This window comes from Macaca fascicularis, chromosome 12, assembly GCF_037993035.2.
Source record: "Macaca fascicularis isolate 582-1 chromosome 12, T2T-MFA8v1.1".
Lineage (NCBI taxonomy): Eukaryota > Metazoa > Chordata > Mammalia > Primates > Cercopithecidae > Macaca > Macaca fascicularis.
In genome coordinates, this window is record NC_088386.1 from 134,235,138 (window position 1) to 134,262,561 (window position 27,424).

At 47.6% G+C, this 27,424-nt stretch overlaps 1 protein-coding gene across 10 annotated transcripts in view; it reads left to right on the plus strand.

The window, feature by feature from the left end:
• The first annotated feature begins 948 nt into the window (after nucleotides 1-948).
• The window catches only part of TRAF3IP1 (TRAF3 interacting protein 1), an 82,876-nt gene continuing 56,400 nt past the window's right edge, over nucleotides 949-27,424 (plus strand). For 2 of the 10 annotated variants that reach the window (XM_045368045.3, XM_005574798.5), the window contains exons 1-8: nucleotides 949-1,227; nucleotides 6,156-6,224; nucleotides 6,657-6,818; nucleotides 9,504-9,647; nucleotides 9,744-10,160; nucleotides 13,628-13,699; nucleotides 14,746-14,821; nucleotides 26,395-26,496. In XM_045368045.3, coding sequence (XP_045223980.1) covers nucleotides 1,105-1,227; nucleotides 6,156-6,224; nucleotides 6,657-6,818; nucleotides 9,504-9,647; nucleotides 9,744-10,160; nucleotides 13,628-13,699; nucleotides 14,746-14,821; nucleotides 26,395-26,496 — 1,165 coding nt within the window. In that variant the 5' untranslated portion in view covers nucleotides 949-1,104. Of the gene's footprint in view, nucleotides 1,256-6,155; nucleotides 6,225-6,656; nucleotides 6,819-9,503; nucleotides 9,648-9,743; nucleotides 10,161-13,627; nucleotides 13,700-14,745; nucleotides 14,822-26,394; nucleotides 26,497-27,424 lie in introns of all 10 variants that reach the window. The other 8 variants (XM_074010650.1, XM_005574799.5, XM_074010651.1 and 5 more) reach the window with 5 other exon arrangements.

A 27,424-nucleotide genomic window follows, 5' to 3' on the forward strand; every position in this document is an offset into this window, starting at 1 on the left:
ACGGTGAAACCCGTCTCTACTAAAAATACAAAAAAAAAAAAAAAAAAAAAAGAATTAGCCGGGCGAGGTGGCAGGCGCCTGTAGTCCCAGCTACTCCAGAGGCTGAGGCAGGAGAATGGCGTGAACCCAGGAGACGGAGCTTGCAGTGAGCCGAGATAGTGCCACTGCACTCAAGCCTGGGCGACAGAGCGAGACTCCGCCTCAAAAAAAAAAAAAAAAAAAAAAAAAAGAGTTATAACGGTGTTCATAAGAAGAACTACAGACCCCAGAGCTCTCAAATCGCTGGAAGGACTTCTGCGGTGGGCCTGTGCATGATGCACAGAGGACAGGTGGGAAAGAATCACAGACACCTAGTAAGACAACGGGGCATGGCTTTGTCCCGGTTTCAGAGCACCGACACATTTAGTCACCATTTACCTTCCTGGGAGGTAGATTAGGCAGGGGGCACACTAGCCCTGCTTTGTAGGAACAGAAGTAGAGTCTCAGAGAAAACAAGTGACTTGCCCAAGAAGCCTTATTAAGTACCAGCCAGGACAGTGTATTTTCTATTCCTTGTGTTTTGGGATAACTTAGTACCGTCCCCTCCGATGAACCAGTGCCTGCAAAAGCCCTTGAGATCTGGGAAACAGGAGGCACAGATCTTGGAGTTTACCTTGTTCTTAATCAGTCCTCAGGCAGTCGCCTCTAACGCGAGCGAATACCCGCTTCCCGAGGCCGTCACTGGGCAGAGGAGGGGCCAGGCTCCGGATCCCAGATCCCCTTTCCCCGCCCCGCCGTGCCACGCCTGCGCGGGCACGGCCGCCCGCCCCCAAACCCCTCCCGCGGAACCCGCAATCCTGCCTGCGCGGGCGCGGGACTGCGGGCAGGGGGAGGGGCATCGCGGCGCGTCCGTTGCTAAGGCCGCGCAGCCCTAGCGACCGAACGCCCTGCGGCGGCCGCGCAGGCGCTGTGGTGGGCTCCGGTGCACTGTGGGATGGAAACCGGAGCGGCGCGTCCTGGCGGGACCGGGCGGCGGCGGCGGGGCCGGCGGCGGCCAGGGACCCGGGCTTAGGCTCGGCCGGGCCGGCTGAGGACGCAGGCGGCCAGCGGGCGGCGGGCGCCGTCATGAACGCGGCGGTGGTGAGGCGGACGCAGGAGGCGCTGGGGAAGGTGATACGGAGGCCGCCGCTGACAGAGAAGCTGCTGAGCAAGCCCCCGTTCCGCTACCTGCACGACATCATCACGGAGGTGGGCGCCGGGTTCCGGGCCCGGCCAGGTGCGGGTCGGGGTTCCGGTGGGCGCCGAGGTCAGGGCCCAGGCCGGGTGGCGCCGGGTGCGAGCCGGGCTCGGGCTCAGGTGCGGGTGGGGGGCCGGGGCTGGGCCAGAGTCGGGGCCCGGGCCGGGTGTGAACCCGGTGTGGGCCGAGCTCGAGGTGCAGGTCGGGGACCCGGTCAGCGCCGAGTGTGAACCGAGTGTGGGCCGGGCTCAGGGTGCAGGTCAGGGGCCGGGTTAGGGCCGAGTGTGGACCGGGTGTGGGCCGGGCTCGGGGTGCAGGTCGGGGACTGGTTCAGGGCCGGGTGTGGGCCGGGCGCAGGGTGCGGGTCGGGGACCGGGGTGAGTTCCGGGGTCGGGGCGAGAGCTCTGTGCGGCCCCTGCCCGGGAGCCCGGCCTGTAGGCCCAATTCCGCGGCGCCCTCCACGCGGAGGTCCTGCCCCTCCCCCGGCTCCGGGCCGCCGCTTACAGGGAGGCTCCGGGCCCTCGGGGACCATTACTTCTTCCCTGCCTACCGTGTGTCTCCTTAGTGCATCTTCCATTCTGCCTGGCAGAGCTGCTTCTGTGACTCCCACCTCATCTAACCCTGCAGAACCCTTCTCACTTTCCCTGAAGCATTTAGCACGTGAAAGGCTAAATCCTGGGAGAATGGAAATAATATTTTTTATACAGCCTTCTGCCCCGAAGTTTCCCTCCATACCACATTTTGGGTGCTTAATAAATGCCTGTGGGTGAATTTAGTGGAGGTGGTGGTAGGGAGACTTGGCAGGAAAAACTAACAGAGCAGCACACCCTGCCCTAAATTGAGATTGGTGGTCTCTGTAGCTTTTCCCCATTTGCAGATGGTGTGCTCCTCAGTGACGGAGACCCTGGCTTGCTTATTAGTATGGCTCTGGTGATCTGCAGTGGGTAAGGTACATAGAAATTGCACAACAAACATCCCCTGTTGAGTGGGACCTGTCAAGGCTTGTGGTAACTCCCTGGTAACTCTTAGGAGCGTCACTGCGGGGGTTGCAGCACCCATTTCCATGGTGGACCCAAGGGCACGTGGGAACTCAGAGGTGTGTTTTGGGATTTAGGATTCAGGTTGGACTTGCAGACTTCCAGGGCCTCATGACCTCACCTGGTGATGGTCCTCAAGCTCTGTTTCTCACTCTTTTCAACAGATTGGGTGCCTTATTCTTGCACAGACTTTGCTTTACTGGGTCTGCCCTCCTACCTTAGCTTAAACTTGTGGGCTGGAGCGTGTGCCTCTGTGTTAAAACAGTGCCTAAAAATGCTCTCGAATCCACCCACATCCCGAGGCACTGCCAGCCCTGGTCACGTCCTCCCAGCTGGTGCAGCACTTACAGCCTGTCCTGGACAGTGTGTGGGGAGGGGACCTGCTGTGTGGATAGCCCGGTGGGAGCGGAACAGTGTGCCGCATCACCACTGTCCCATGAAATAGGCAGGTACCCGTCCTCTGACCGAGAGGGAACAAGAGCCAATGTGAGCCCAGCCAGCTATAGCTGTGGCTGCCAAAACCTTTATTCTCCCAGTCCTGTCTGCCCCACTGAAATGCAGAGCCCTGAAATGCAGAGGGAGGTGCAGGGAGTGTGCCTTATCCTTGTGGGGCAGTAGTGGCGCTCAGCTCACGGTGGCTGTCCAGTCACTACCACATGGTTGGTCAGAGGCATCCTAATGGGAGAGGAGGAAGAATATGGGCTGGGTGCTGTGGCTCACGCCTGTAATCCCAGCACTCTGGGAGGCCAAGGCGGGCCGATCACTTGAGCCCAGGTGTTCAAGACCAGCCTGGCCAACATGGCAAAACTCCATCTCTACTGAGAATACAAAAATTAGCTGAATGTGGTGGTGCACCTGTAATCCCAGCTACTCAGGAGGCTGAGTAGGGAAGATTGCTTGAGCCTGGAAGGTTGAGGCTGCAGTGAGCCGTGATTGTACCACTGCACTCCAGCCTGGGTGACAGAGTAAGACCCTGTCTCAAAAAAAAAAAAAAAAAAAAAAAAGGGGATTGCTTTCCTGGCCAGGTAGATAGGGTGCGTGGAACGAGCTGCGTGTTCCCAATTAGGAACTACTGGTCTGCTCTTCTCCCATAGACTTCCTCATCTAATGCCAAAGTTGATTTCTGTCCCTGTGTAAAGATAAATAAATTGTCACCTACTTGATAAAGATGTTAGAATGACTGACACATTGGAAAGGATTTTCAGATAATAGATGGGGAGCCTCTCATGAAAATGCCTTGCTGTCCTGAATATTATACACAAATTACTATATTAGTATTTTAGCTATAGCTAAACTAACCACCCCGTTTCATTAAGCTAAGTGTGGATCCTGTGACGTTAATGTCTCTTGTCACTTACAGTTATTGCTCACAATTTTTTTTTTTTTGTTTTAGAGGGAGTCTTGCTCTGTCACCCAGACTGGAGTGCAGTGGCACAATCTCCACTCACTGCAACTTACGCCTCCCGGGTTCAAGCAATTCTCTTGTTTCAGCCTCCTGAGTAGATGGGACTACAGGCACATGCCACCATGCCCAGTTAATTTTTATATTTTTAGTAGAGATGGGGTTTCGCCACGTTGGCCAGGCTGATCTCGAACTCCTGACCTCAGGTGATCTGCCTGTCTCAGCCTCCCAAAGTGCTGGGATTACAGGTATGAGCTACCACACCCAGCCTATTGCTCACAATTTTAACTGCCAGCATCCTGGGAAAACCTCAACAGGGACAAAATGAAAATGTTCCAGGAATGTTAAATGCAGGATGCTCTTAATATTCTACCTGTCGTCTCAGGAAAAATAGTAGTACAGCTCTTACATAGCGTGGTGTGGAATGAAAACTCTTACATTGATTAATACCTAACTTGATGCAAATTAAGGAGTTGTGGCTTGAATCCAGAGGAGGCTGACGTTAGGATGGGACTGTCTTGTTTGTAAAACACAACTCCCCGTAATAAATATGCTTTATTAGCTGACCTAGGACACACAGCTGTGGGCATACCTGTCCTTACCACATACCATGCAGCCTGCTGGTAAGGGTCCCGGCTGTTCAAAATGCTTGTTGCTACAAATTTTACTGATTTTACAGTAACCTACTACATTTCAAAAATTTTCAATTTGAGAGAACCCACGACCCTGGCTGGGTGTGGGGGTTGAGAGGAACAGAAAAAATCATTGTCCTAAAAGCTGGTTTTAGGGCTAATTAAGAGGTATAGGTTACCTGAGGGAAGGGGTGACTGGGGAGAGAACCAAAGCTATGGGGTGTGGAGCCTGCCATGATCCTAAGAAGTGAGTAGTGACACGTGGTGAGGAGAAAGACCCTTGCAGAACTTCTAGTCTTAGAAAACTAGGCTGAGAAATTCCTTTTCTTTTCTTTTTTTTTTTTTGAGAAAGAGTCTCACTCTGTCGCCCAGGCTGGAGTCCTGTGGCGCGATTCCGGCTTACTCCAACCTCCACCTCCCGGGTTCAAGCAATTCTGTTGCCTCAGTCTTCTGAGTAGCTGGGATTACAGGCATCCGCCACCATGTCTGCCTAATTTTTGTATTTTTAGTAGAGACGGGGGTTTCACCATGTTGGCCAGGCTGGTCTCGAACTCCTGACCTCAAGTGATCCGCCCGCCTCGGCCTTCCAAAGTGCTGGGATTACAGGTATAAGCCACTGTGCCCGACCAAAGTTCCTTTTCATTTTGGAATCTGTTCCCTCCATTGCACCTGAAGGACTCTTGTAAAAGGCTGTTCCAGGTCCTCCTCGTGGTCCTTCGGCTCAGTTCACGTCCCTGAGTGGCTTCACAGGGCCTCTGTACCAGGCCCCGAGTGTCTCTCTGGCCTCAGGCTCCTGCTGTTGTACATTTCCCTTGCACAGAACTCTGTGGGTCCTGGACCTTGTGTGGACTTTCTTTCTTTTTTTTTCTTCTTCTTTTTTTTTTTTTTTTTGGAGACGGAGTCTTGCTCTGCCGCCCAGGCTGGAGTGCAGTGGCCGGATCTCAGCTCACTGCAAGCTCCGCCTCCCGGGTTTACGCCATTCTCCTGCCTCAGCCTCCCCAGTAGCTGGGACTACAGGCGCCCGCCACCTCGCCCGGCTAGTTTTTTTTTGTATTTTTTAGTAGAGACGGGGTTTCACCATGTTAGCCAGGATGGTCTCGATCTCCCGACCTCGTGATCCGCCCGTCTCGGCCTCCCAAAGTGCTGGGATTACAGGCTTGAGCCACCGCGCCCGGCCTTTTTCTTCTTTTTTTTGAGACAGAGTCTGGCTCTGTTGCCAGGCTGGAGTGCAGCGGCTCAATGCAATCTCCACTTGTCGGCTTCAAGTGATTCTCCTGCCTCAGCCTCCCATGTAGTTGGGACTATAGGCATGTGCCACCATACTCAACTAATTTTTGTATTTTTAGTGGAGACGGTGTTTCACCATGTTGGCCAGGATGGTCTCAATATCCTGACCTAGTAATCTGTCCACCTCGGCCTCCCAAAGTGCTGGGATTACAGGCATGAGCCACCGCGCCCAGTGTGTGGACTTCCTTATGTCTGGCATGTGCATCTGAAATGCCCCCTTGCCCAACTCTTCTGTAAGCCTGGTCCCCATCTAGGTATGATTCCTCCAGGAAGGGTTCCCTGCCACCCTTGCCCCTCCCAGATTGTGGATTAGGTACCAAGCCTGAGTGCTTCCTTACTACCTGCACGGTGTCATCTTCACCCATCTGTCCACACAGCCAGACTAAGTTCTGAGAGGATCTGGCTGGCTTCTGCCCTGCACAACACGTGTAGTAGACATCAAACATTTCTTGAGTAAGTGGATGATTCAAGTCTGGGCTGCTAGTCAATTCTGACATCTCCCAAGTGTGGAATTGAGTGGATGAGGCTGATGAGGTGGCTGTCTGTGCAGTGACGTGGTGGCCTTTCTTTCTCTCTTGAAGGTGATTAGAATGACTGGTTTCATGAAGGGCCTCTACACAGACGCCGAGATGAAGTCTGATAATGTGAAGGTGGGTTTGAGTCGGGCTTCTCCTGTTAACCCCTCGCCTTAACGGATGGGATTTTTTGTAGGCCGGGTCGTGTGGCGTGTGTCATTTCTGTGCTGCATGTGGTTGGAATACAAGGTCAGTGAATTCATGAATTGATATATACCCTTCCTCATTTCATTTTCTCATTGTGGTAACTGGATCTCATGCTCGTTTTATTCACTGAAAAATGGGATTAGTATTTCAAAGATTAATGCTAGCCTATCAACTAAATTAAAGGCTTTAATGAATTGTTTTTGTTTTGTCAGTAAAAGGTCAGTATTTCTAGATTTGTTATAGATCTAAAAATAGCTTCGTATGTAAACAGAAACTATCCTATGCCTGTAGAACATACTGAAGATAATGCATACTCTTCAAAGTATTGTAATATTTATATTTTCAATGGAAATGTTTCAGGATAAAGATGCAAAAATTAGCTTCCTACAAAAGGCCATAGACGTGGTTGTAATGGTGTCGGGAGAGCCACTGTCAGCCAAACCAGCCCGAATCGTGGCCGGGCATGAGCCTGAAAGAACAAATGAGCTGCTCCAGATAATTGGAAAATGCTGTCTCAACAAGGTACTACTGCTGTCCTGGCATTTTGAACTTACTTAGTACTTGAGTGAAAGGTAGTCGGGGGTGAGGGACTCACATGTGTGGGCGGTTTAGGGAGGGCGTTTCAGTGGCGTCTGTCAAACACTGTGCTTTGAATCTGATCCCACCCCTTCTGGAGCCCCAGAGATACAGGAGGAGTAATTTAAAACTGAATGATGAGACAAATAAGGGTATCTTATACGCAAGTTCTGCAAGCTTTCAATATAAAATCGGGAACCCCGCAGGTACTCTGTGCCCGGCTGGTGGCTGGAGGCTGGAGGCCCAGGCTTCCATGCCCTCTGGCTTTCTCCTTTCTGGGGCTCCTTTGAGGACAGGTGGCTGCTTCCAGCCGGGGCTGCAGTGGCTGCAGGAGCACTTTTCTTCTTCCCTGGGTCTTACGAGAGTCTCTGTTCTCTTCCTGCATCTCCAGCCTCTGATATCTGCTTGTCTGTTGCCCTTCCTCTCTCTCTCTTCAACCCTTTCTCTCTCTCTCAGTTGCTGTTTCAGTTGTATAGGGAGTAGATTTTTTTCTTCCTGAGCTTTTCACTGTGGGCTAGAAACTTGGGTGTCAGGCCTCAGGCTTCTCTGGTTAGGTCCAGCCTGGGCCATGTTTGCCCAAACGTTGGAGAAGGTCTTTCCCCAGGGTCTTCCTTCTTTTGAAGGCCGAGTGGTCCCCCATGGAGGAGCAGGTTGGACTTGTATTGAGAGTATGATTAATACAGTTTTTCACATACCTAGTGGGTGGTTGGCTGGGGGCTAACCTTAAATGTGACCCAAATGGGAACAGGTAGGTTTCAGCCCCCTCAACAGCAGTGGGTCGTGGAGGTGCATAGTGGTGTCAGACTGACTCCTAGGAGGCCCCCCCGGTGCAGGTCCAGCATACAAACTTAGAGACTTGGAAGCAGATTTTGCCAGTACACTGGCCTCTGTGCCTAGACTCCCCAGCTCCCCTTCCCGGGTCCTTTATGTTGCTCGTCTTTTTAAAAAGCACATCTGGCTCCTATCTCCTTTGCTGAATCTTCTCCGGCTTCCAGTAGCCTTGGGGCCGAGCCAGCTCCATGGCACAGCTTGTGAGCCCCCTAGAGACCTGCTGCTACTTCTTTCCCTTCAGATCCTTCTCTCATTTCCCACACCTGAGCCCTCCACTCCAGTCACCATGCACCCTTGCATTCAGCCCTGGCCTGCTGTCTCCCGTCAGCCTCTTGCCCTGGTGCCTGTTGGCTTCTTGGTGCCTGAGCTGCTTTCCTCCTCCAGCCTCACCCAGCAGCAATGTGGCGTCTGTGAGCGCTTCCTTGAGCCTGGGCCTCTCCTCCCTCCCAGGCCGACTTAGGTGCCCCTGTAGGCTTCCTATAGCCTGTTGTTTAATTGTTGTGTTTGTCTGTGTCCCCAGTACATGGTGTGTCTTCGGCCTAAATGGAGCCTGGCATGTGGCAGTCACTCAGCGTGTGCTTGTGGAATGAGTGCGTTGAGTGAGTGGGACTCCTGACTGGAGGTGTCCTACACTCTGGGTGGCTGTCAGGGATGCTGGAGAAGGAATTTCTGCATTTGACGGGGCTTGAATTAGATCAGTTTTTCCCCCCATAATTTTATTATTATGTTAAAATCCCTATAACATAAAATTTGTCATCTTAAGCATGTTGAAGTGTACACTTCAGTGCTGGTAAATTCAGTCATGTGCAGCCATCACCACCTTCCATCTCCAGGACTCTTCTTGCAAAACAGACTCTGTCCCCATGAAACACTAACTTCCTCTTCTCCTGTCCCCCGCCCCTGGCATCCTTCATTGTACTTTCTGTCTCTATGAATCTGACTACTCTAGGGACCTCGGATAAGTGGAGTCATAGAGTGTCCTTTTTTTGACTGGCTTATTTCACTTAATATAACATTCTCAAGATTTATCCATGTTGTGGCATGTATCAGAATTTCATCCCTTTTTAGGGCTGAATAATATTCCATTGTGATGGATATACCATATTTTGTTTATCCACTCAACTGTCAATGGTACAGTTTGCTCCCATGTTTTAGCTATTATGAATAATGCTGCTATGAACATGGATATACAAATATCTCTTCAAGACCCTGTTTTCCATTTTTTTGGATAAATACCCAGAAGGGGAATTATTGGGTCATATGGTAAATCTGTGCTTAATTTTTTGAGGAACTGTTATACTGTTTTCCATAATGGCTGTATCATTTTACATTTCCATCAACAGTGCATGAGAGTTTTAATTTCTCCTTATCCTTGCCAATGCTTGTTGTTTTGTGTTTTTTTAGGAGCAGCATCCTAATGGGTGTGAGGTGGTTAGATAAAATCTTAAGGCACTTATGGCTGGGATTCTACGATCCCATTAGAAGTTTAAGGCATGGGTCAGCTTTATTGACCTTGAACACACACATTCACATTTGACAGCTTGGGTAGACTTGAACCAGGATTCATTTAGCTTGGGTGGATGCTACTGTTAATGACCAAAGTGCTGAAAGTAATAGTTATCAAGATATGCTGTGCTTTGTATGTGATAATAACATGTTCAAAAAATATTTTATCCTTTGAATTTCATTGTAGACAGAGAATCTGTCTCATGAGCTATCTTTCAATGGCGATGTTCTATTTGTTACGTGTGCGGATCTCATTTCACCTAACACCTCATTTCCTTCCATTTGGACGACAAGCTCTCCAGTGACGATGCGGTACGGAGGGTTTTAGCTGGAGAGAAAGGAGAAGTGAAAGGCCGGGCCTCACTGACCTCAAGATCTCAGGAATTGGATAATAAGAATGTGCGAGAAGAGGAGTCCAGAGTTCACAAAAATACAGAGGTGAATTGCAAGTCGCACATCTTTGAAAATGAAATAGTGAGTCTTTTTGTAGTTTAGGTAAAAACGTTCATAAATGATTTTATTTTTATTTCGTAGGATAGAGGAGACTCTGAAATAAAAGAGAGAAGTACAAGCAGAGATCGAAAACAGAAAGAAGAATTGAAAGAAGACAGCAAGCCAAGAGAAAAGGACAAGGACAAGGGGAAGGCCAAGGAGAATGGCGGAAACAGACACAGAGAAGGGGAGAGAGAGAGACCCAAAGCCCGGGCCAGGCCAGACAGCGAGCGACAGAAAGACAGAGGCAACAGGGAGCGGGACAGAGACTCCGAGCGTGAGAAGGAGACAGACAGAAAGAGTGAGGGGGGAAGAGAGAAGGAGAGACTGAGAGACAGGGACCGAGAGCGCGACCGAGACAAAGGGAAGGACAGGGACAGACGGAGAGTGAAAAACGGGGAGCACTCCCGGGACCTGGACAGGGAGAAGAACAGAGAGCATGACAAACCTGAGAAAAAGGTAAAGTCTTCCTGAAAACCTCGCCTTTTGCTTAGCAAGAGTTTGTGGTGGCCTCAAACATGATTTTTATCTTTCTTACAGTGTGACTAGGAAACTGGTTTTCTTTTATGCCTATTTAAAATTACGACAATCTTGGATTCTCAATAGAAACCCAAAGAGATACTTATTTCTTGTCAGTTGTGTTTTGGGTGTTTTTGGTTCATCCCTTAATAGAAGTTTATTGTTCAGCCAATCATTTATTAAGGCATTATTCAGTGAGTTTTTAACCATTTCCTACTTCATGTCTAGGGAGACGTCTGCTGGATTATAAGCTCCCTAAGAGCATAAGCCAGAGATTTCACTCATGTTCACTGTTGGATACCCAGTCTGGTAGAGTGTCTGACACACAGCAGCTTTGCAGTAAATACCTGGTGGTGGAATGGATTGAGCATCCAGGCAAGGGGTGATGGGCTTTTCAGATCAGGAAACATTGGATGAAATTGATCAATTGATAGTGGTTTCTGAGGTCTCCCTTTATGGAATTTTGATCTGGGAGTGGTAGAAGATAATTTGAAGGGGGAAGTCAGGAAAATATTATTAAATGCTTGCTCTTTTTAGAGTTTAATGATTCCCCACCAGGCCTGTAGAGAAATCAGCGTTTTTCAGAGTTTGAGCTGATTTGCCACGTTGCTCTTGTCCTTGTCTCGCAGGTGTTTTAAGATGTGTGGCTTCTCCCGTGCGTGTCGTTTGTGTCGTTTGTGTCACTCTCAGTATTGCTCTGAAGGCTTTGGAGCAGCCTCCACCTTAGCACTGCAAGCAGTGTTTATGTGCAGTCTGAGTTGTGCATGTGACGTCTTTAGGAGCATGGACATTGCTCAGTTATTAAAGATTAGGGCTGCTTTCAGGGGCTTTTAGGCATTAGCAGATAAGCACAATAAGACCGGAGTTTACTGTAATTCTTGTTTAATTAAATTTTCAGGTAAATTTAGGGTTTGCTAGAAAATCCTATTGGTTTCAAACTGTTTTCTAAATGTGTGAATTCCTTCTGGACCCACCATATGTGTTGGGGATGTTTTCCCAGACACCCATTCTTTGGGGAATGTAAAATTGTAAAGCATCCTGCGAAGATGTTGGAAATCATCTGGTCTCCAGCTGCTAGGAAGGAGGACACTGAGGTCGGGCAGGGATCAGATCTGCCCAGTTGATCTGGCCGGGCAGTGAGGGGCAGGGCCTGGGTTGGTGCCATGGCCTCTTCCTCCTGGGACAGCCATCTTGTCTTGTGGCACTGCGTCTCAGGGTGTGCCTGCCCAGGGGAGGGGGGTGGGTGCCACAGGACTGACCCTGAGGGGAATCCTGTAAACCAGGCTTTCCTGTGGGGGTCAGTACAAGCCCGTTTTGAGATCTGTGGGTCACAATGGGATAGGGGGTGCCTATCGGGCAAGATTGTGGTTTTGTTCGTAATTGAACGTAGTGTTCTACGGGGCATTTTGGAGTTTTACTATTTAAAATGTCACTCATTCCCCCTCCACTGCACATCCTGGAGTAATGTACTGTATGATATGTGTCATAACCTGGCTTTCCTTATGAGTCTTAGAAATTACAGAGACATTCCCCATCTTTTGCTTCTTTTTAGAGGTGTAAGAAAAAGTATTTTTCATGAACCTGATTTTTCTGAGGCACCGGTATATTCTGGTGTATTTTGCTGTGCATGAGGCAGCCTAGGAAGGGGCCAACCTTCCTCAGCTCTCAAGGCCTTCGGATTGGGGGTCCCCACGTTATGTTCCCTAAAACTGCTAATGAGATGACTGGCTTTTTAAGTAGAGAGAAACCATTCCAAAGAAATTCTTAGAGGCTCAGCCGGGCATGATGACTCACGCCTGTAATCCCAGCACTTTGGGAGGCCGAGGCGGGTGGATCACGAGGTCAATAGATCGAGACCTTCCTGGCAAACATGGTGATGAAATCCTGTCTCTACTAAAAAAAAAAAAAATTACAAAAATTAGCTGGGTGTAGTGGTGTGCGCCTGTAGTCCCAGCTACTCAGGAGGCTGAGGCAGGAGAATTGTTTGAACTTAGGAGGCGGAGGTTGCAGTGAGCCGACATCACGCCACTGCACTCCAGCCTGGGTGACAGAGCGAGACTCTGTCTCAAACAACAACAACAACAAAAAGAAATTCTTAGAGGCTGATATTTGGGAACATATCAGAGCCAAGTGTAATGATGGTTTTGTTTAAAAGCGTCTGAGACCGTGGCGAAGTGATTTTTTCCTACACAAAGCTGGTGCTTACTTGGTTGCCGTGAGATTTGCGTGGATCTCACGTGGTGGTTTTGTTTGCCAGGCTCTTCTGTGGACAATCTGGGGGCTTCATTGAGCCGCATGGGTCTGGGAGGCAGCTGCGTCCTTTCCTCTGGTAAAAAGCGCCAGGCAGGTGTGAGCTGCTGTGAGGCGCCTCCCAAGGAACCCCAGTTCCCAGGGACCTTAGTCACATCTATGCTGGGGAAGCAGGAGACTCAAGTTCTAACCCCGGTTCTGCCGCAGTCATTCTTTATCCTCTTCCCCATTTCTGTCTAGTTGAGAGGCTGACGAGATCCTAGGCTACCTCATGGGCTTTTGCAAAGAAGAAGTGAAATAGTAGATATGAAAACACTCGGAAAATTAAGAGTGCAGTGGAGAGGACAGGTGCTAGGTTAGACTGGCCACGTGGGGGTCCCAGGCCCCTCTCTTAACTGCCTCCTTTATGGGTAGCACGTGTGCAGTGCCCAACCTACAGTCATGGGTAATTACTGCTGATAAAATCTGATACCTTCATAATTAACTTATGAGGACATTGAATTGTTGAAATATTGAACAGGCTTTCTTTGCTTTTCAGTCTTCCTGGAGGAAAATCTCAATGAAGATAATGTGTTCTACTCCTTCTACTCCGAGATATGTCTTCTAGAGAAGTGATTTAAGGCGTGAGATGAGATGGTGTTTACGGTTTTCATGTAGTTTATGTTATGAGAGTGCTTTCCTCACTTACAGTCTGAAGCCTTTGCTTAAAAAGAATTGCCCCATTCTGTTAATGAAGTTAGCCTGTGATCAGCAGAGGCGGCTAGGAGCAGTTTCTCTGTGGGTGTCGGAGGTTTATATTGTTCATTCCCTCCCTAGCTTCCAGATCCCTAGGTTTCCCTGCAATATGTTTCCAGGAAATTCGGTGTGGCATAGGGATTCGTGTTCGTATAGCTTCCTGAGAGGCAGGAATATTTGAAGTCCTTGCCCACCTACTTTGCCCTTATGGGAAGAGATCTCCCTGCCATTGGCTTGGAAGACTCTTGGGGAATGCAGGCAGCAGTAACAATTGTGGCAATCAGAGGTGGATTGGCGATGTGGTGTTCTCGTGGGAAGAATGATTTCACTGTTGGTCAGTGTTATAGAAAATATCTTGGCATATTTTTAGATATTACGGATTGGAATAATTCTAAAGTTTGAACTTTTTTTTTTTTTAATAGTCAGCAAGCTCAGGGGAGATGTCTAAAAAGTTGTCAGATGGAACTTTTAAAGACTCCAAGGCTGAAACAGAGGTAAACTTTAAAAAATAACTTTAAGAGATGTCAACTTGTAGCTGTGTTGAAACAGTAAATGCTGTGTGCTCCCCTGGACCACTGAGGCATGGAAGGAGCACATGGTCATGGCCTATCTGTAATAGGTCCATTTTATTTTGTTGTAAAAGTAATGAGTTAAATACTTTACCTCCTGGTAAAATAGATGGGGGTATGTATTCTCTGATTTTCTGTGGGGCACTCCTGGGTTTACTTATGCCTTTATATGACTAGTGTGATGTGTGGTGTAATAGGGTTGTCATTTTGGGGAGAAGGGGGAAGTGGCACTCAGGATGAGTCTGGAAGAGGCATAAGTCACCAGGCAGATGGGGCCAGTGGGAGAGACCCCTCCAGCCTCTGGTTGGCCTGTTCAGGACTCCACGATGCGTTTCCTGGGGCTCGCCACGGTCTCCACATGGGCCATCTTGTGGAGGTTACACTCATCCCAAGCAGCAGGGGCCACTGAGAGGTTGAAGCCAACTTTTGTAGTCCAATTCACATTTCAGGAAGTATTCATGAGGCTGCAGGGGAGCTGGGTTAGGCATCGAGTAGAGGCTGGGGGGCTAGTTAGAGGAGAGAGGTGGTAAGACTGGAACTGTGCCAGTGGAGGGAGGAATAGGATGTGCTGTTTCCTTTGGTTAGTGTTCTGTTTAAATACGTATAAATTTTTACCTTCAGAGTTGCTTACAAGTGCATTTAAGTAATTAAGTATATAGCAACAGAAGTGGAGTCCTCATAAGCACAACTGATAAGACGGTGCTTCTCAAAGTGTGGTGAGCAGATTGTTGACCTTTTTAGGGCTGCACAAAATGATGGAATTCTAAATATAGTGTGAAAAGGCTTTTGGCCTACGTGTAATTCGCACTCTCAGGTCTTAAGTCCTTAGTGATACTGAGTTTTAAAGCATATGGGCACTATTGCTGGATTTCATACTTGTTCTTCCTCAAGCAGAGCTTGAAAAGTAAACCTGCTTATGATATTGCTGTGTAATGCATCAATTAATTTCTTTTCATTCTTTTTTCTTTAAGACTGAGATTTCCACTAGAGCATCCAAGTCATTGACAACAAAAACATCAAAACGGCGATCCAAAAATTCAGTGGAAGGTACTGCAAAACTTATATATGTAGCTGAAAATATGGATATTAGTTTTTTTTTTTTTTGTCTTAATCCCAGTGTCTAGTAGGAAAGAACTCCTGTGGCTGGAAAACAGACTTTCTGTATCTGGGAATGAATAGCGTGTGGAAATAATGAAGATTTGTGGTTGTTACATACACATGCCTGTGTGCACAAGTGTGTGAGCTGATGACATCAGGGCAGAGTAGCCCCTTTTTGCTGGAGATCTGTGTTGAAATGTAAAAGTTGTGATCAAATTTTCATTTTCCAGAAATACTTAGCCATCTTCATTTCAGTAGTTGTGTCCTTTGCGTTGGCAGCCTACATTTAATCCTCGTGCAGGTTGGACGTAGAGCATGTAGGCAGATAATGTTTATGTGTTTAAAAACCACAGAAATTATGATTGGAAGTCATGCTAAAAGTCGAACATGCAGGCCTGGCCTATGGTTTGCTGAAGGATAGTACCTCACAATCCTGTCTAACACAAGAGTGTCAGGCAAATGCAGGGAGGCCCTGTTGGAGGCCACTGGCGTTGGAGGCTTATTTTTCATTGAAGTATGAAGTTACTTTGAATGAGCAGTGCTTGTTTCTGAAAAATCATCCTTTTCCTAAATTGTATAAGTTAAAGAAGGGTGGCAAGATGTAGTAGTGGGAATTTTTCCCTTAGAAAGGAGGCTTAAATGGTAGGTTCCACTTGTGCACACTAATTAGTAATGCGTTTGTGACCAGCTTTGTGCTAGAAGCCTTTGTTGTCTTTTGGTTGAACGCTGTGGGGTGGGTCTCCAGAAGCGTAGTGGCTGGCACAAAGGGTATGGCATTATGGCTACTGCGCGCCCTTAATGGCCCTTCACCCCACACCTTCTCCAGTGTCGTAAAGGCATGCTGATTTTGATGAACGAAAAACAAAAAAGTTGATTATTAATGAAATGGTAATTGTTGTCGTGTGTGAATGTTTTGGGCTTCTCTGACCTGCCTGTTCTTTGGTTTCCCTGGGTTCTTCTTACTTCTGAAGTCTGCATTCTTACTGATTTGCATGCGCATACTGTATGTTAAGGACATCTGCCAGTTTGCCAATTTTTGCATAAGTGTTTCTTTTTCAGTTTGTTTCTACTAATTACATTTGGTTTGGTTTCTGATTTGCCTGGGTGTTAAATTGTTATGTGCTTGAGGCCTCTAATCTTTTTTTTTGGTAATCTGTCCAGAGATTTGAGAGGTGAAGATTTGTGTTTTATCATACTTGTTTTTACTTAATTTCTTATGTTCTGTCTTACTTTACTTCATGGTATAAGGTGAGGCTCTGAATCTATTTTGTCAGAATAATTCATCAGTAATTCCAGGATCACTTCTTAATTGAACGCTTCTCTCCTGCTCTGTGATGCCTTTTGTAGTCTGGGTTATGGGCTTTTTTGTGTGTGGTGTTTTTTACTTCCACGGTTTTGTTTTTACTATTAGTTTCCTATCACCGTTCTTTTCAGAAAAGTTTTAAGCCATCTTCTTTGCTTATTCTTCTGGATGAATTTTAAAAGCACTTCATGACTCAAGAATTCCACTCTTGCAAAATAAACAAACGTCTCAGAATTTAATTGGATTTGTGTTAAATATATGCGTTCATTAGTTTAGGAAGATTAGACACCTCTAACTTCAGCTTCATGAAGGTGTTCCCCTCTTCCGAGAACACGTTGCATGTGCTTGGATATGTCTGTTGGTCACAGTGGTTGCTCACTGGTTTATTATATTTTATTTATTTTATTTTATTTATTTATTTTGAGACGGAGTCTCACTCTGTCACCAGGCTGGAGTGCAATGGCACAATCTTGGCTCACTGCAGCCTCTGCCTCCCGGGTTCAATCGATTCTCCTGCCTCAGCCTCCCGAGTAGCTGGGATTACAGGTGTATGCCACCACGCCCAGCTAATTTTTTGTATTTTTCATAGAGACAGGGTTTCACCATGTTGGCCAGGCTGGTCTTGAACTCCTGACCTGAAGTGATCCGCCCACCTCAGCCTCCCAAAGTGCTGGGATTACAGCCCTAAGCCACTCCGTGCTTGGCCTGTTGTTGCCTCTTAATCCAGTAGTTCTTTTGTTGATTTTTTTGGCCTTCCTAAGCAGACAGTTGTATCATCTGCCCTTCTTTTCTAATCGCTTGCGATATGTGCATCTGTGTTTACAGGTGAGCTTGTGCTCTAGGGGTCTTTTGTATGATCTTAAGAGATTTTATTACCAGACATTTATGGGCTTTTTGACACTGAGATTCCCTGAGCTGTCAACAGCTCAGTGGACTCTTGTCTTCCTCTCCTGCTAGCTGGGCACTGACTTCCCTGTGAGTCCCCCAGCAAAGCTGGCACTCTGCCTGAACATTCTGCCTTGCTTAAGTAGGTTCACGTTTGGGCAAACGCCCAGTACCCAGAGGTGTGTGAGACACTGGTGTACCCAGAGGTGTGTGAGACACTGGTGTACCCAGAGGTGTGTGAGACACTGGAGTACCCAGAGGTGTGTGAGACACTGGTGTACCCAGAGGTGTGTGAGACACTGGAGCCCTGTGTTCTGCTCAAGGGGATGAATGAGCCTTTACTCCAGGGTGTGAGGGTATCACATTGGTAAACATACTTAGACTCTTTTTTTTTTTTTTTTTTTTTTGAGACGGAGTCTCGCTCTGTCGCCGGGGCTGGAGCGCAGTGGCCGGATCTCAGCTCACTGCAAGCTCCGCCTCCCGGGTTTACGCCATTCTGCTGCCTCAGCCTCCTGAGTAGCTGGGACTACAGGCGCCCGCCACCTCACCCGGCTAGTTTTTTGTATTTTTAGTAGAGACGGGGTTTCACCGTGTTCGCCAGGATGGTCTCGATCTCCTGACCTCGTGATCTGCCCGTCTCGGCCTCCCAAAGTGCTGGGATTACAGGCTTGAGCCACCGTGCCCGGCCGACTCTTTTTTTTTTTGAGACGGAGTCTCGCTGTGTCTCCCAGGCTGGAGTACAGTGGCGTGATCTCGGCTCACTGCAAGCTCCGCCTCCCGGGTTCATGCCATTCTCCCGCCTCAGCCTCCCGAGTAGCTGAGACTACAGGCGCCCGCCACCACGCCCGGCTAGTTTTTTGTATTTTTAGTAGAGACGGGGTTTCACCGTGTTAGCCAGGATAGTCTCGATCTCCTGACCTCGTGATCCACCCGCCTCGGCCTCCCAAAGTGCTGGGATTACAGGCTTGAGCCACCGTGCCCGGCCATACTTAGACTCTTAAAGTCATTCTGGAATCCCTGCAGAATCCAGAAAGCATTCTGCCCAAGAATATTATAATTTTTGCTTATTTCTAAGTAGTGCATACAGAGCTGATCACTTTGCCTTAATGAGTACATTTTAATTTCATTTGTTTGTGAACTGTTTTACATTACATTACAGATTAAGTTTAATATATATTTTCATTGTGCTATTTTATGTCAGGAAGAAGGGACCCTAAAACCAGTGAAAATAGTCTTTCCCCTGAAAAAGAACATAACTCTTCCTACTGTAAAGCTAAGAAGGAACATAGCATGAAACAGCTCGGTAAGCTCAGTGAACCACAGTGGAGGCTGTGAGTGAATGATGACAGTTGAAACCTTTACTGCCTGGTCCTTTGCTTCTACTTGGTCATTGAACATGTGGAAGTCTGCAGGGGTGGTTGGCATAGGTGTGGCCCTCCTTGACCTGGGGCCTGAGCTCTAGAACACTGCCTTCTGGCCGGAGTGGAGAGGGGGCAGAGGGACATGTTGGCCCCATGCAGCGCTGCCCCTGGCCAGGTGAGGATTTCCTACCCTGAGTCAATCACAGGCTTCAATTGTCCATTTGAGTTTTCTTTCAATGATTCTGCAGACATTTATGATAATAAAGAGAACACAGGGGTACATATGTGCATGTTAGTTTGTGATGAATCTTCAAGGAAAATGAAGCCAAGAGGAGCAGGGATGAGGGGCGGGAGCAGGGAAGGCCTCTCCGAGGGAGGACATCTGGACAGAGAGCTGACTTGGTTGAAGGAGGACATGCAGGTGTGTGAGTGGTGAGGCGGGTGGAGAGAGGAACAGCGATAGGGTAAAGGACTGGGCCAGGAAGCAGGGCCCGGAGCTGCCGGTCCCAGAGCTGCTGGTCCCGGTCCATAGCAGTTGTGTGGTTTACAGTGAGTGCACACAGAAGTTCTTGAAGAGTTTTAAGCAGCACAGAGGCAAGATTTGACTTAGGTTTTAGAACTCCTTCTTTTAAAACTGTGGCATGGCAGGAGTAAAGGCTGCAGAGCAGTGAGGAGGGGCCGTGGCATCTGGATGAGAGGAGGTGAGGGTTGGGACCAGAGTGCCAGCGCTGAGAGCGGGTTGGGTTTACTGTGCTGATGGGTGGGGCGCCACTTGTTTCAATGGAAAGGAATCAAAGATGAGATTCATTCTGAGGGGGTCTGGGCTTCTAGGGGGTGGCCTGGCCTTTATTGACATGGAAGGTTCTGGGAGACGCTGGTTGGTGGAATGGGTGGCAGTGTTAGGAATTCTGTGTTGGACAACAAATTTGAGATGGCTGTGGACCAACCAAGTAGAAACATCTAGTAGACAGCTGGATGTATTGACTTGGAGATCAGGAGAGAGCTGGAGAAACCGAAGGGAAAAACAAAAAATGGAGAGTTCTAGCATACAAGTGGTGTTTACAGACATGGACCTTTGTGCAGTAATGGGTCCAGGGGCGTGTGTAGGTAGGAAAGGGCGTGGTGAGCTCTGGAGCCTGCTGTGGTCCCCCAGGTCAGAAGAGGAGGAGGAGGAGGAGGACGAGGAGCAGGAAGAGGAGGAGGAGGAAGAGGAGGAGGAGCAGGAAGAGGAGGAGGAGGAGGAGGACGAGGAGCAGGAAGAGGAGGAGGAGGAGGAGGAGGGAGGATCATCCTTGCAAAGGAAACAGAAGGCCAACAAGTTGGAGGAAAACTTGGAGAGGAAGAAAGTGTTAGGGAAGGAGAAGGGGTTTCTTGTCAAGCTCTAATGAGGGGAGTCATGTGGAGGCTGAGAACTGACCATTTAGTTGACAAGACAGTTTGCTGGTGACCTTGGTGTAACCCTTATAAATCCCAACTAAAACAATCAAACACAAAATCTTTTATAATATTTTAATCTGTTGCTAACTATTTTATGTCAGGAAGGAAGGAGGATAATATTTCAGCTAAAATTTTAGACTCCGTAGTGTCTGGAATAAATAATGAGCCAAATCAGGAAACGACAACTTCAGAAATAGGTAAGAAAAATATATTCTTTAGTTTAAATTCCTCATCACTTTATTGTGAATGGTTTTATCTCAATGTAGTTATACATTGTTAAAAAATTATTCTAACTACTTTCATGTTCATGAGACTTTTTCTGATATACTGAAGATTGGACATAACTTGAGGTTTTATTTGCTTTAATATGCTAAGTTATATGATAACTTTATTAACTCAGCTTTAAGTTAATTATATGGCTTTCTATACATAGATTATTTTTACACTTCAGTCAAAATGCTTTCTTAATCTTGCTGTTGGGATCTCACAGTGGTGTGGGTGATGACACAGAGAAACGGTTTTTATTTCTTCATGCTGCTCTGCTTTATTCTACTCAGAAAATGCTGGTAGTAGAGGTGTTTGAAGTGCTTGTTAGGCACATTGGGAAGCTGGCCTGTCACAGCCAATCACATTCAGGCCAGCGTGTGGTGGGCGTGCCCAGCCCTCACCCTGCTGCCTCAGAGGGGATGGTCCTTGGTTCAGTATCAGTAATTACCGTCATCTGTGACTTCAGACGGAATTCTTCAGAAATATTAGAATTCTCCAGTGGCACTTTAGGAAAAAATAGTGGGAAGACTTTAGGGGAAGAGGAAATTTTTGCTGGCCGAACTTGCCTTATATCTGTCTGACTTCTACAAATTCTGAAGTGTAGCTGGAATACCGATGAGCACATTCTTCTTTCTCCGTGTGCGTTCCCCTCCGAGCTAGCGTTTCCAGGAGTGGGCGTGCTTGGTACAGCTGCAGTGTGAAAGATGACCTGTGGTTATTTTATTCCAAGTGGGGTGACTATATGGGAGTTGCCTGGGTCTTCAGTAGCATGGGATGGTGGAGTAAACGGTGACCGAGCTGGAGCAGGGTGTTTCCACTGAAGAGAGCCCCTGCCACGCGGGCATGCGTGTTACCGTTCAGCCACATCTTTGTGATGTATGTTTCCTTTTTGTGGCAGCTTTCCTTATCCCTAGGAGTCTGTGGGGAAACACCCAGGCACACTGCAATCCTGCACTGCAGGAGAGGGCAGCAGGCAGTGGCAAAAGGCTGAGGGGTGGACTCCTGGTAGCCCCCACTCGGCTAGCTAGGACCCCATCTCTGAGGCCACAGGGGCGACTCCCCACCTCCTGCTTACCCACCTCATGGCCTTGAGCCAGCCACATGAGTGGGTTCTCTGAGCCACAGTTTCCTCGTCATAAATGGGCATAAAGATACCTGCCTTGAAGGTGAATGAGGTGTGCATAAAGTGGTGGCTCGTCCCAGGCATGCCATGGTCTAACCCGCTTTATCACGGATCACCTCAGCTGAACTGCCAGCCCCGAATCAGGGCGAGACAGCGCTCATCCTGAGACGGGCAATGAATTTAGAACAAATTGAAAGCATTCTCCAGACAGGTAGTGACGACTTTATAGGTAATATCGACAAGTGTGAAGATAACACAAGCCTAGGCAGTAAGAAGCACAAACTGCAAACGTGATTTCTGGGTTGAGCTTTTTGCAGAGATTGGGATGGAACCTGATGCCACCTGCCGGGGAGCAGAGTCTCCCGCTGTCCTGGGGTGGTGGTGTGGGGGTGGGTGGTGGTGCAGGGGATTGGGAACAGCGGCCAGGAGCAGAGCCTGGGCTCTGGAGAGACTCCTGCTCCCTCCTCTTTCTCCTCCCCCGACCCTTGCCCTGCTCCCCTGGGGTCCTGCCACAACAGGGGCCTGGGGGTCTCTGTCCTCACAGTTGCAGGTGTTATCTTGCACTGGCCATGGTTTAACATTTGGAATTCAGAGTTTGTTGGCAGTTGTTACAGTTCCTTAATTTCTTCATTGGAGGTGAACCCTGGTGCACTGCCATTGGGTCTGATTAACAAGCCGGTCCTCACACTACCTTTCCTTCTTAGTGTTTCAAGGAAAAGTTCATGTTGTCAAAGCTGGCCTTTGCTGCACTGACTGACCCGGCCCTTGTGAGCCCTGTGCCCGTAGCCTGGGTCATCATCAGAGAATTTGTGTGTTTTATTGTTATTTTGGTTTTTTGGGTGGATTAAAGAGTTCAACAAGGAATTTATCCATTTCTTTTTCAAAACATGAACAAATTTCTTCCTGTACTCCAGTCGTTAGGCAAGCTGTAAGGCATGCTTTGTTCACTTTACAATTGTGTGACGGTTCCAAGTTTTTCTGGAACATTAAGCCATGTCTTTATTTTGCTTAGTTTCCCTCATTTCATTTTTGCTTACTTGTCTGTTTTTATTGTGAAAAATATGGAAAAGTAGAAAGAATAGTACAACTAATGCCCATATACCTTTCACCCAGATTCACTAGTTCTAACATTTTTGCCATTTTGCTTAGTGTACAGTTATGCATGTGTGTGTATATATATATATTTTTTTGGGACAGAGTCTCACTCTGTTGCCCAGGCTGGGGTACAGTGGCGTGATCTCAGCTCACTGCAAGCTCCATTTCCCAAGTTCAAGTGATTCTTCTGCTTCAGCCTCCTGAGTAGCTGGGACTACAGGTGTGTGCCACCATACCTGGCTTCTTATGTGTATTTTTGAGACAGGGCTTTGCTCTGTCACTCAGCCTGGAGTGCAGTGGTATGATTATAGCTCACTGCAGTCTTGAACTCCTGGGCTCAAGTGATCCTCCCGTCTCAGCCTCTTGACTGGCTGGGACTACAGGCATGTGTGACCATGCCAAGCTAATTTTTTTTTTTTTTTGTAGAGAGGGCATCTCACTTTGTTGCCTAGGCTGGTTTGAACTCCTGGGCTCAAGTGATCCTCAAAGGATCACTTTCACCTCAAACTCCCAAAGTGCTGGGATTACAGGCATAAGCCACCATACCCAGCATCTAGTTACATATTTTAATGAACTGTTTCAAAGTATGTTAAAAAACATCCTAGCACTTTATCGCTACATACTTCGACATGCAGCTTTATAAAAAGTACATTTTCCTATATAGCCAGAAAAGTATTGTCTAACTGAACTCAGTTATTGCTTCCTAATAGCACCTAAAACCCAAGCCATATTCTGATTGTCCCAGAAATGTTTTTCTATTCTTTTTCTTTTTTTTTTTTTTTTTAAACACTGACCATTTGATCACATTTAACTTAGTGTAGCTAAATTTTGCACAGAACACTGGCAGAATGATGGACCTCCTTCAGTTGTATTTGTGGGCCGTATATCTGCTTAGTTTCAGTTAATAGTGACTGATAGGGACCGGCCCCTCCCAGCCGGGCACAGTGCTCCTGGCTTTATGCACAAGATCTCATTTGACTCAGGATGGCTGCGTGAGGTGGGGCAAACTGTGACTCAGGAAGGCTGAGGGACCTGACCGAAGCATAGCCCATGGAGAGAGGAAGTGCCAGTGTTCCACCCTAGGGCATCTTGAGCCAGGGCTTACATTCTCACCTACAAGATTCATTGGTTACCAGGTAGCTCCAGACAACAGATTGTGTTTATGTGGTGACTCTTTTTAAAATTTTTATTTTGCCAATTCATAGTCATTTTTATTTTACTTCTTTTTTGAGATGGAGGCTCACTCTGTTGCAAGGTTGAAATGCAGTGGCGCAATCTTGGCTCACTGCAACCTCCGCCTCCCGGGTTCAAGGGATTCTCATGTCTCAGTCTCCTGAGTAGCTGGGATTGCAGGTGTGTGCCACTAGGTCCAGCTAATTTTTGTGTTTTCAGTAGAGATGGGATTTCACCATGTTGGCCAGGCTGGTCTCGAACTCCTGACCTCAGGTGATCTAACTGTCTGGGCCTCCCAAAGTGCTGGGATTACAGGTGTGAGCCACCGCTCCTGGCTATCATTTTCATTTTATAAGTGCATTATTTATTTGTTTAAAACTATTATTTGACAAATTGGCTAGTCTCTTCTCCGTGATTAAGAATTGATTCTAGGCCGGGCGCGGTGGCTCAAGCCTGTAATCCCAGCACTTTGGGAGGCCGAGACGGGCGGATCGCGAGGTCAGGAGATCGAGACCATCCTGGCTAACACCGTGAAACCCCGTCTCTACTAAAAAATACAAAAAACTAGCCGGGCGAGGTGGCGGGCGCCTGTAGTCCCATCTGCTAGGGAGGCTGAGGCAGGAGAATGGCGTGAACCCGGGAGGCGGAGCTTGCAGTGAGCTGAGATCCGGCCACTGCACTCCAGCCCGGGCGACAGAGCGAGACTCCGTCTCAAAAAAAAAAAAAAAAAAAAAAAAAATAATTGATTCTACAGTGTGGTATCATTAGTGAGCGTATAGTCTGTTTTCATGTTCTTTCTCTCGGTGTGAACTTGGGGTTTAGTAAAGCTTACATAAGAATACCACTAGAACTTTGAAAAGGTAAAATTGTGAAAGTGTCATTGGTCTCTGAATTACAGAATGAAGATAATGCATTTATAATTTGCTTATTGTGATGGTGGGTATGGTAGAATATGGAAAATATTTGACACTTTGAAATCAAGTACACAACTTAAAATTATTAGAGTGTTTTCTTCTGAAGTTGATCATCTACAACTGCCAAGCTTATGTTTATTTTTAGATTTTTTTTTTGTTAAGAACTTAATATTTCATGTTTATTCTCTGGTTAGCCTGTATAAAATATAAATAACTATTTGAACCGGACTAAGTCAGCATCATTTTCACAGATTAATAAAAATGTCTTTGCAAAATTATATGTCATCTATTTTATGTAGTTGTATTACATTATAAATAAAACAGTTATATGGTAGTTAATGTCAGGTTGATTCTGATGTAAGCTGTTTTGAATAGTTTTAAGAATTATTAGATTGGGTTTCAGGAAAGGGAACATTTTTCCAATTTAATTTTTGTCTCCCAGTTTCTTTTTGGAGTGGTAGGTCCTTTGACTGTGGGCTAGTTTTCCAGCCCTGGGTCCTGCTGTAATGTAGAACCTATTCTTCTGGCCCCTCATCTGGGCCGCCTATCTTTTTTTTTTTTTTTTTGAGACAGAGTCCGGCTCTGTCATCGGGCTGGAGTGCAGTGGTGCCATCTCGGCTCACTGCAACCCCTGCTTCCCGGGTCCAAGAGATTCTCCTGCCTCAGCCTCCCAAGTAGCTGGAACTACAGGGGCATGCCACCACACCCGGCTAATTTTTGTATTTTTAGTAGAGATGGGGTTTCACCATGTTGGCCAGGATGGTTTCGCTCTCTTGACCTCGTGATCCGCCCGCCTCAGCCTCCCAAAGTGCTGGGATTACAGGTGTGAGCCACCATACCGGCCTCCTACCCTTTTTCTTTTTCTTTTTTTTTTTTTCCCCCAGATGGGATCTCACTCTTAAACACAGGCTGGAGAGCAGTGGCACAATCATGGCTCACTGCAGCCTCGACCTCCTGGGCTCACGCGATTCTCCTGCCTCAGTCTCCTGGGTAGCTGGGACTATAGGCACCTGCCACCACGCCTAGCTAATTTTTGTAGAGATGAGGTTTCGTCAGGTTGCCCAGGCTCGTGCCTGCCTTGGCCTCCCAAAGTGTTGGGACTACAGGCATGAGCCACTGCACTTGGCCTCTTTTTTTTTTTTTTCAAGATAGGGTCTTACTGTTTTCCCTGGACTGGAGTACAGTGGTGTGATCATAGCTTACTGCAGCCTCGAATTCCTAGACTCAAGTGATCCTCCCATCTCAGCCTCCTGCGTAGCTAACTACAGGTGTGTGTAACCATGCCTGGGTAGTTTTTTAAATTTTATATTTTTTGTGGAGACGAGGTCTCCCTATGTTACCTAGGTTGTCTTTACTCCTGGGCTCAAGTGATCCTCCCACCTAGGCCTCCCAGATTGCGGGGATTATAGGTGTAAGCCACTGTGCCCAGCCTGTTTTTGTTTTTCACAGCAAAAATATTTTCTCAGGTATTTGGTATTTTTCTATCTTCATAAACTTTGGAACATCAGTCAGTAATTAGTCGACAAGTATGTGAAAGTTTTCAGTATGGCCAGGACTGTGCACTGTGTCCAAAATATTTTTCTTTTCTTCCTGTGTTTCTAAAACAGCCGCCTACTTGCAGCCTCTCACCTACTGGGTCTGGCTGTAGTGGGGAGGTGAGTGGAAACTGGCAGTGTCAGGTAGTTCCAGAAATGGGGGGCGAGGGCAGTCTGCTCCTCCTGGCCTGAATAGACCCAGGATCCACTCACAGTCTGGGGTGTCCTTTCCCTTTCACCCCAGAGCCGCCCATGGGGGAGGAACATTCTGGATGCATGTTTTCTAAAAGCTGCCTTTAGTCAGTCCTTTGTAAACTTGCAGTGTGGGAAAACATAGATAAGTGAGTGTGCTCTATGTTAACGAAGCTGCTGATCACCGGCCCTTTGGTGTACAGTCTTAATGACTAATTTTAAACTGTTTTATGTCAGGAACAAAAGAAGCTAATATTAAGTCAACTAGTATTTCAGATGGTAATTCAGCTTGTCTGCGGTGTGAGAATACTGAGCCCGACCCCGCAGAGAAGCAGAAAGGTAAGAACGGTTCCGTTTCGCCCTTTCCTGGCGAGAGCAGAGTGAGCCCTCCAGAACCTTCTTCCCAAAGGGCCGCAGCCCAGAGCCCAAGGTTTTCCCCTTGGGTCTGAACGTGGCAAGTGATTCACTTCTGCCTTTTTGCATAAACTAGAATCGAACATGGTGGTTTCTCGATAGCATTGGACCCACTTGTGTGCTCCCCCAATATTAGTGAGAGGAGGTGGCATGGTTCATCACTTGGGTGGTGTCATGAGTGGTCCCTGGAAAGTTTCGGGGTCACTACTTGGAGAGCCCCACCGGCCAAGAGGTGTACCCCCCCAGACTTCATGGTCACAGTGCTGTGGCCACCGTGGTTTTTCCATCACTTTCTTTGAGTGTTGAATTATACCTCAGTGAGACTTTACTTTCACCATAAATTTTCTCAGCCTTAAAAAAAACTTTGGTAAACTAGCCATTCAATGTTTGTGTGTTGAGGCCTTGGAGTTCCTAACAGGCCTGCAAGAGTGTCAGTGTCCAGGTAACCAAGGCTTGTGCAGGTGGCAGCAGCAGGGTGGGGTGTGGCCAGACGAGGGCTGATATTTGTTGATCCGTCAAACAGAAAATTATCTGTTGAAGGCCTACTACATGTCAGCCCTGAGCCTGGGAGTGCATGAGCCAGTGGCGTCGGGCTGGCCTTCTGCCTTCCTGGTGCAGATGAGGCTCGAAGATCCACCAAAACCATTGGATGAAGTAGCATTCTGGGACAGGGGGCCTTGGTTCGTGAGGGTGGCCCAGAGAGCCTGCGGGGCAGAAGGGACTGCATAAACCAAGATCCCAGCTGGGATGCGACTGCAGCAGGGCTGGCTCAGCCCAGAGGAAGTGCCAGAGCCACGTCCCTGTGCCAACTTATGGAGTTTAACCTTTATTGGAAGAGCAGCGGGAGGCTAAT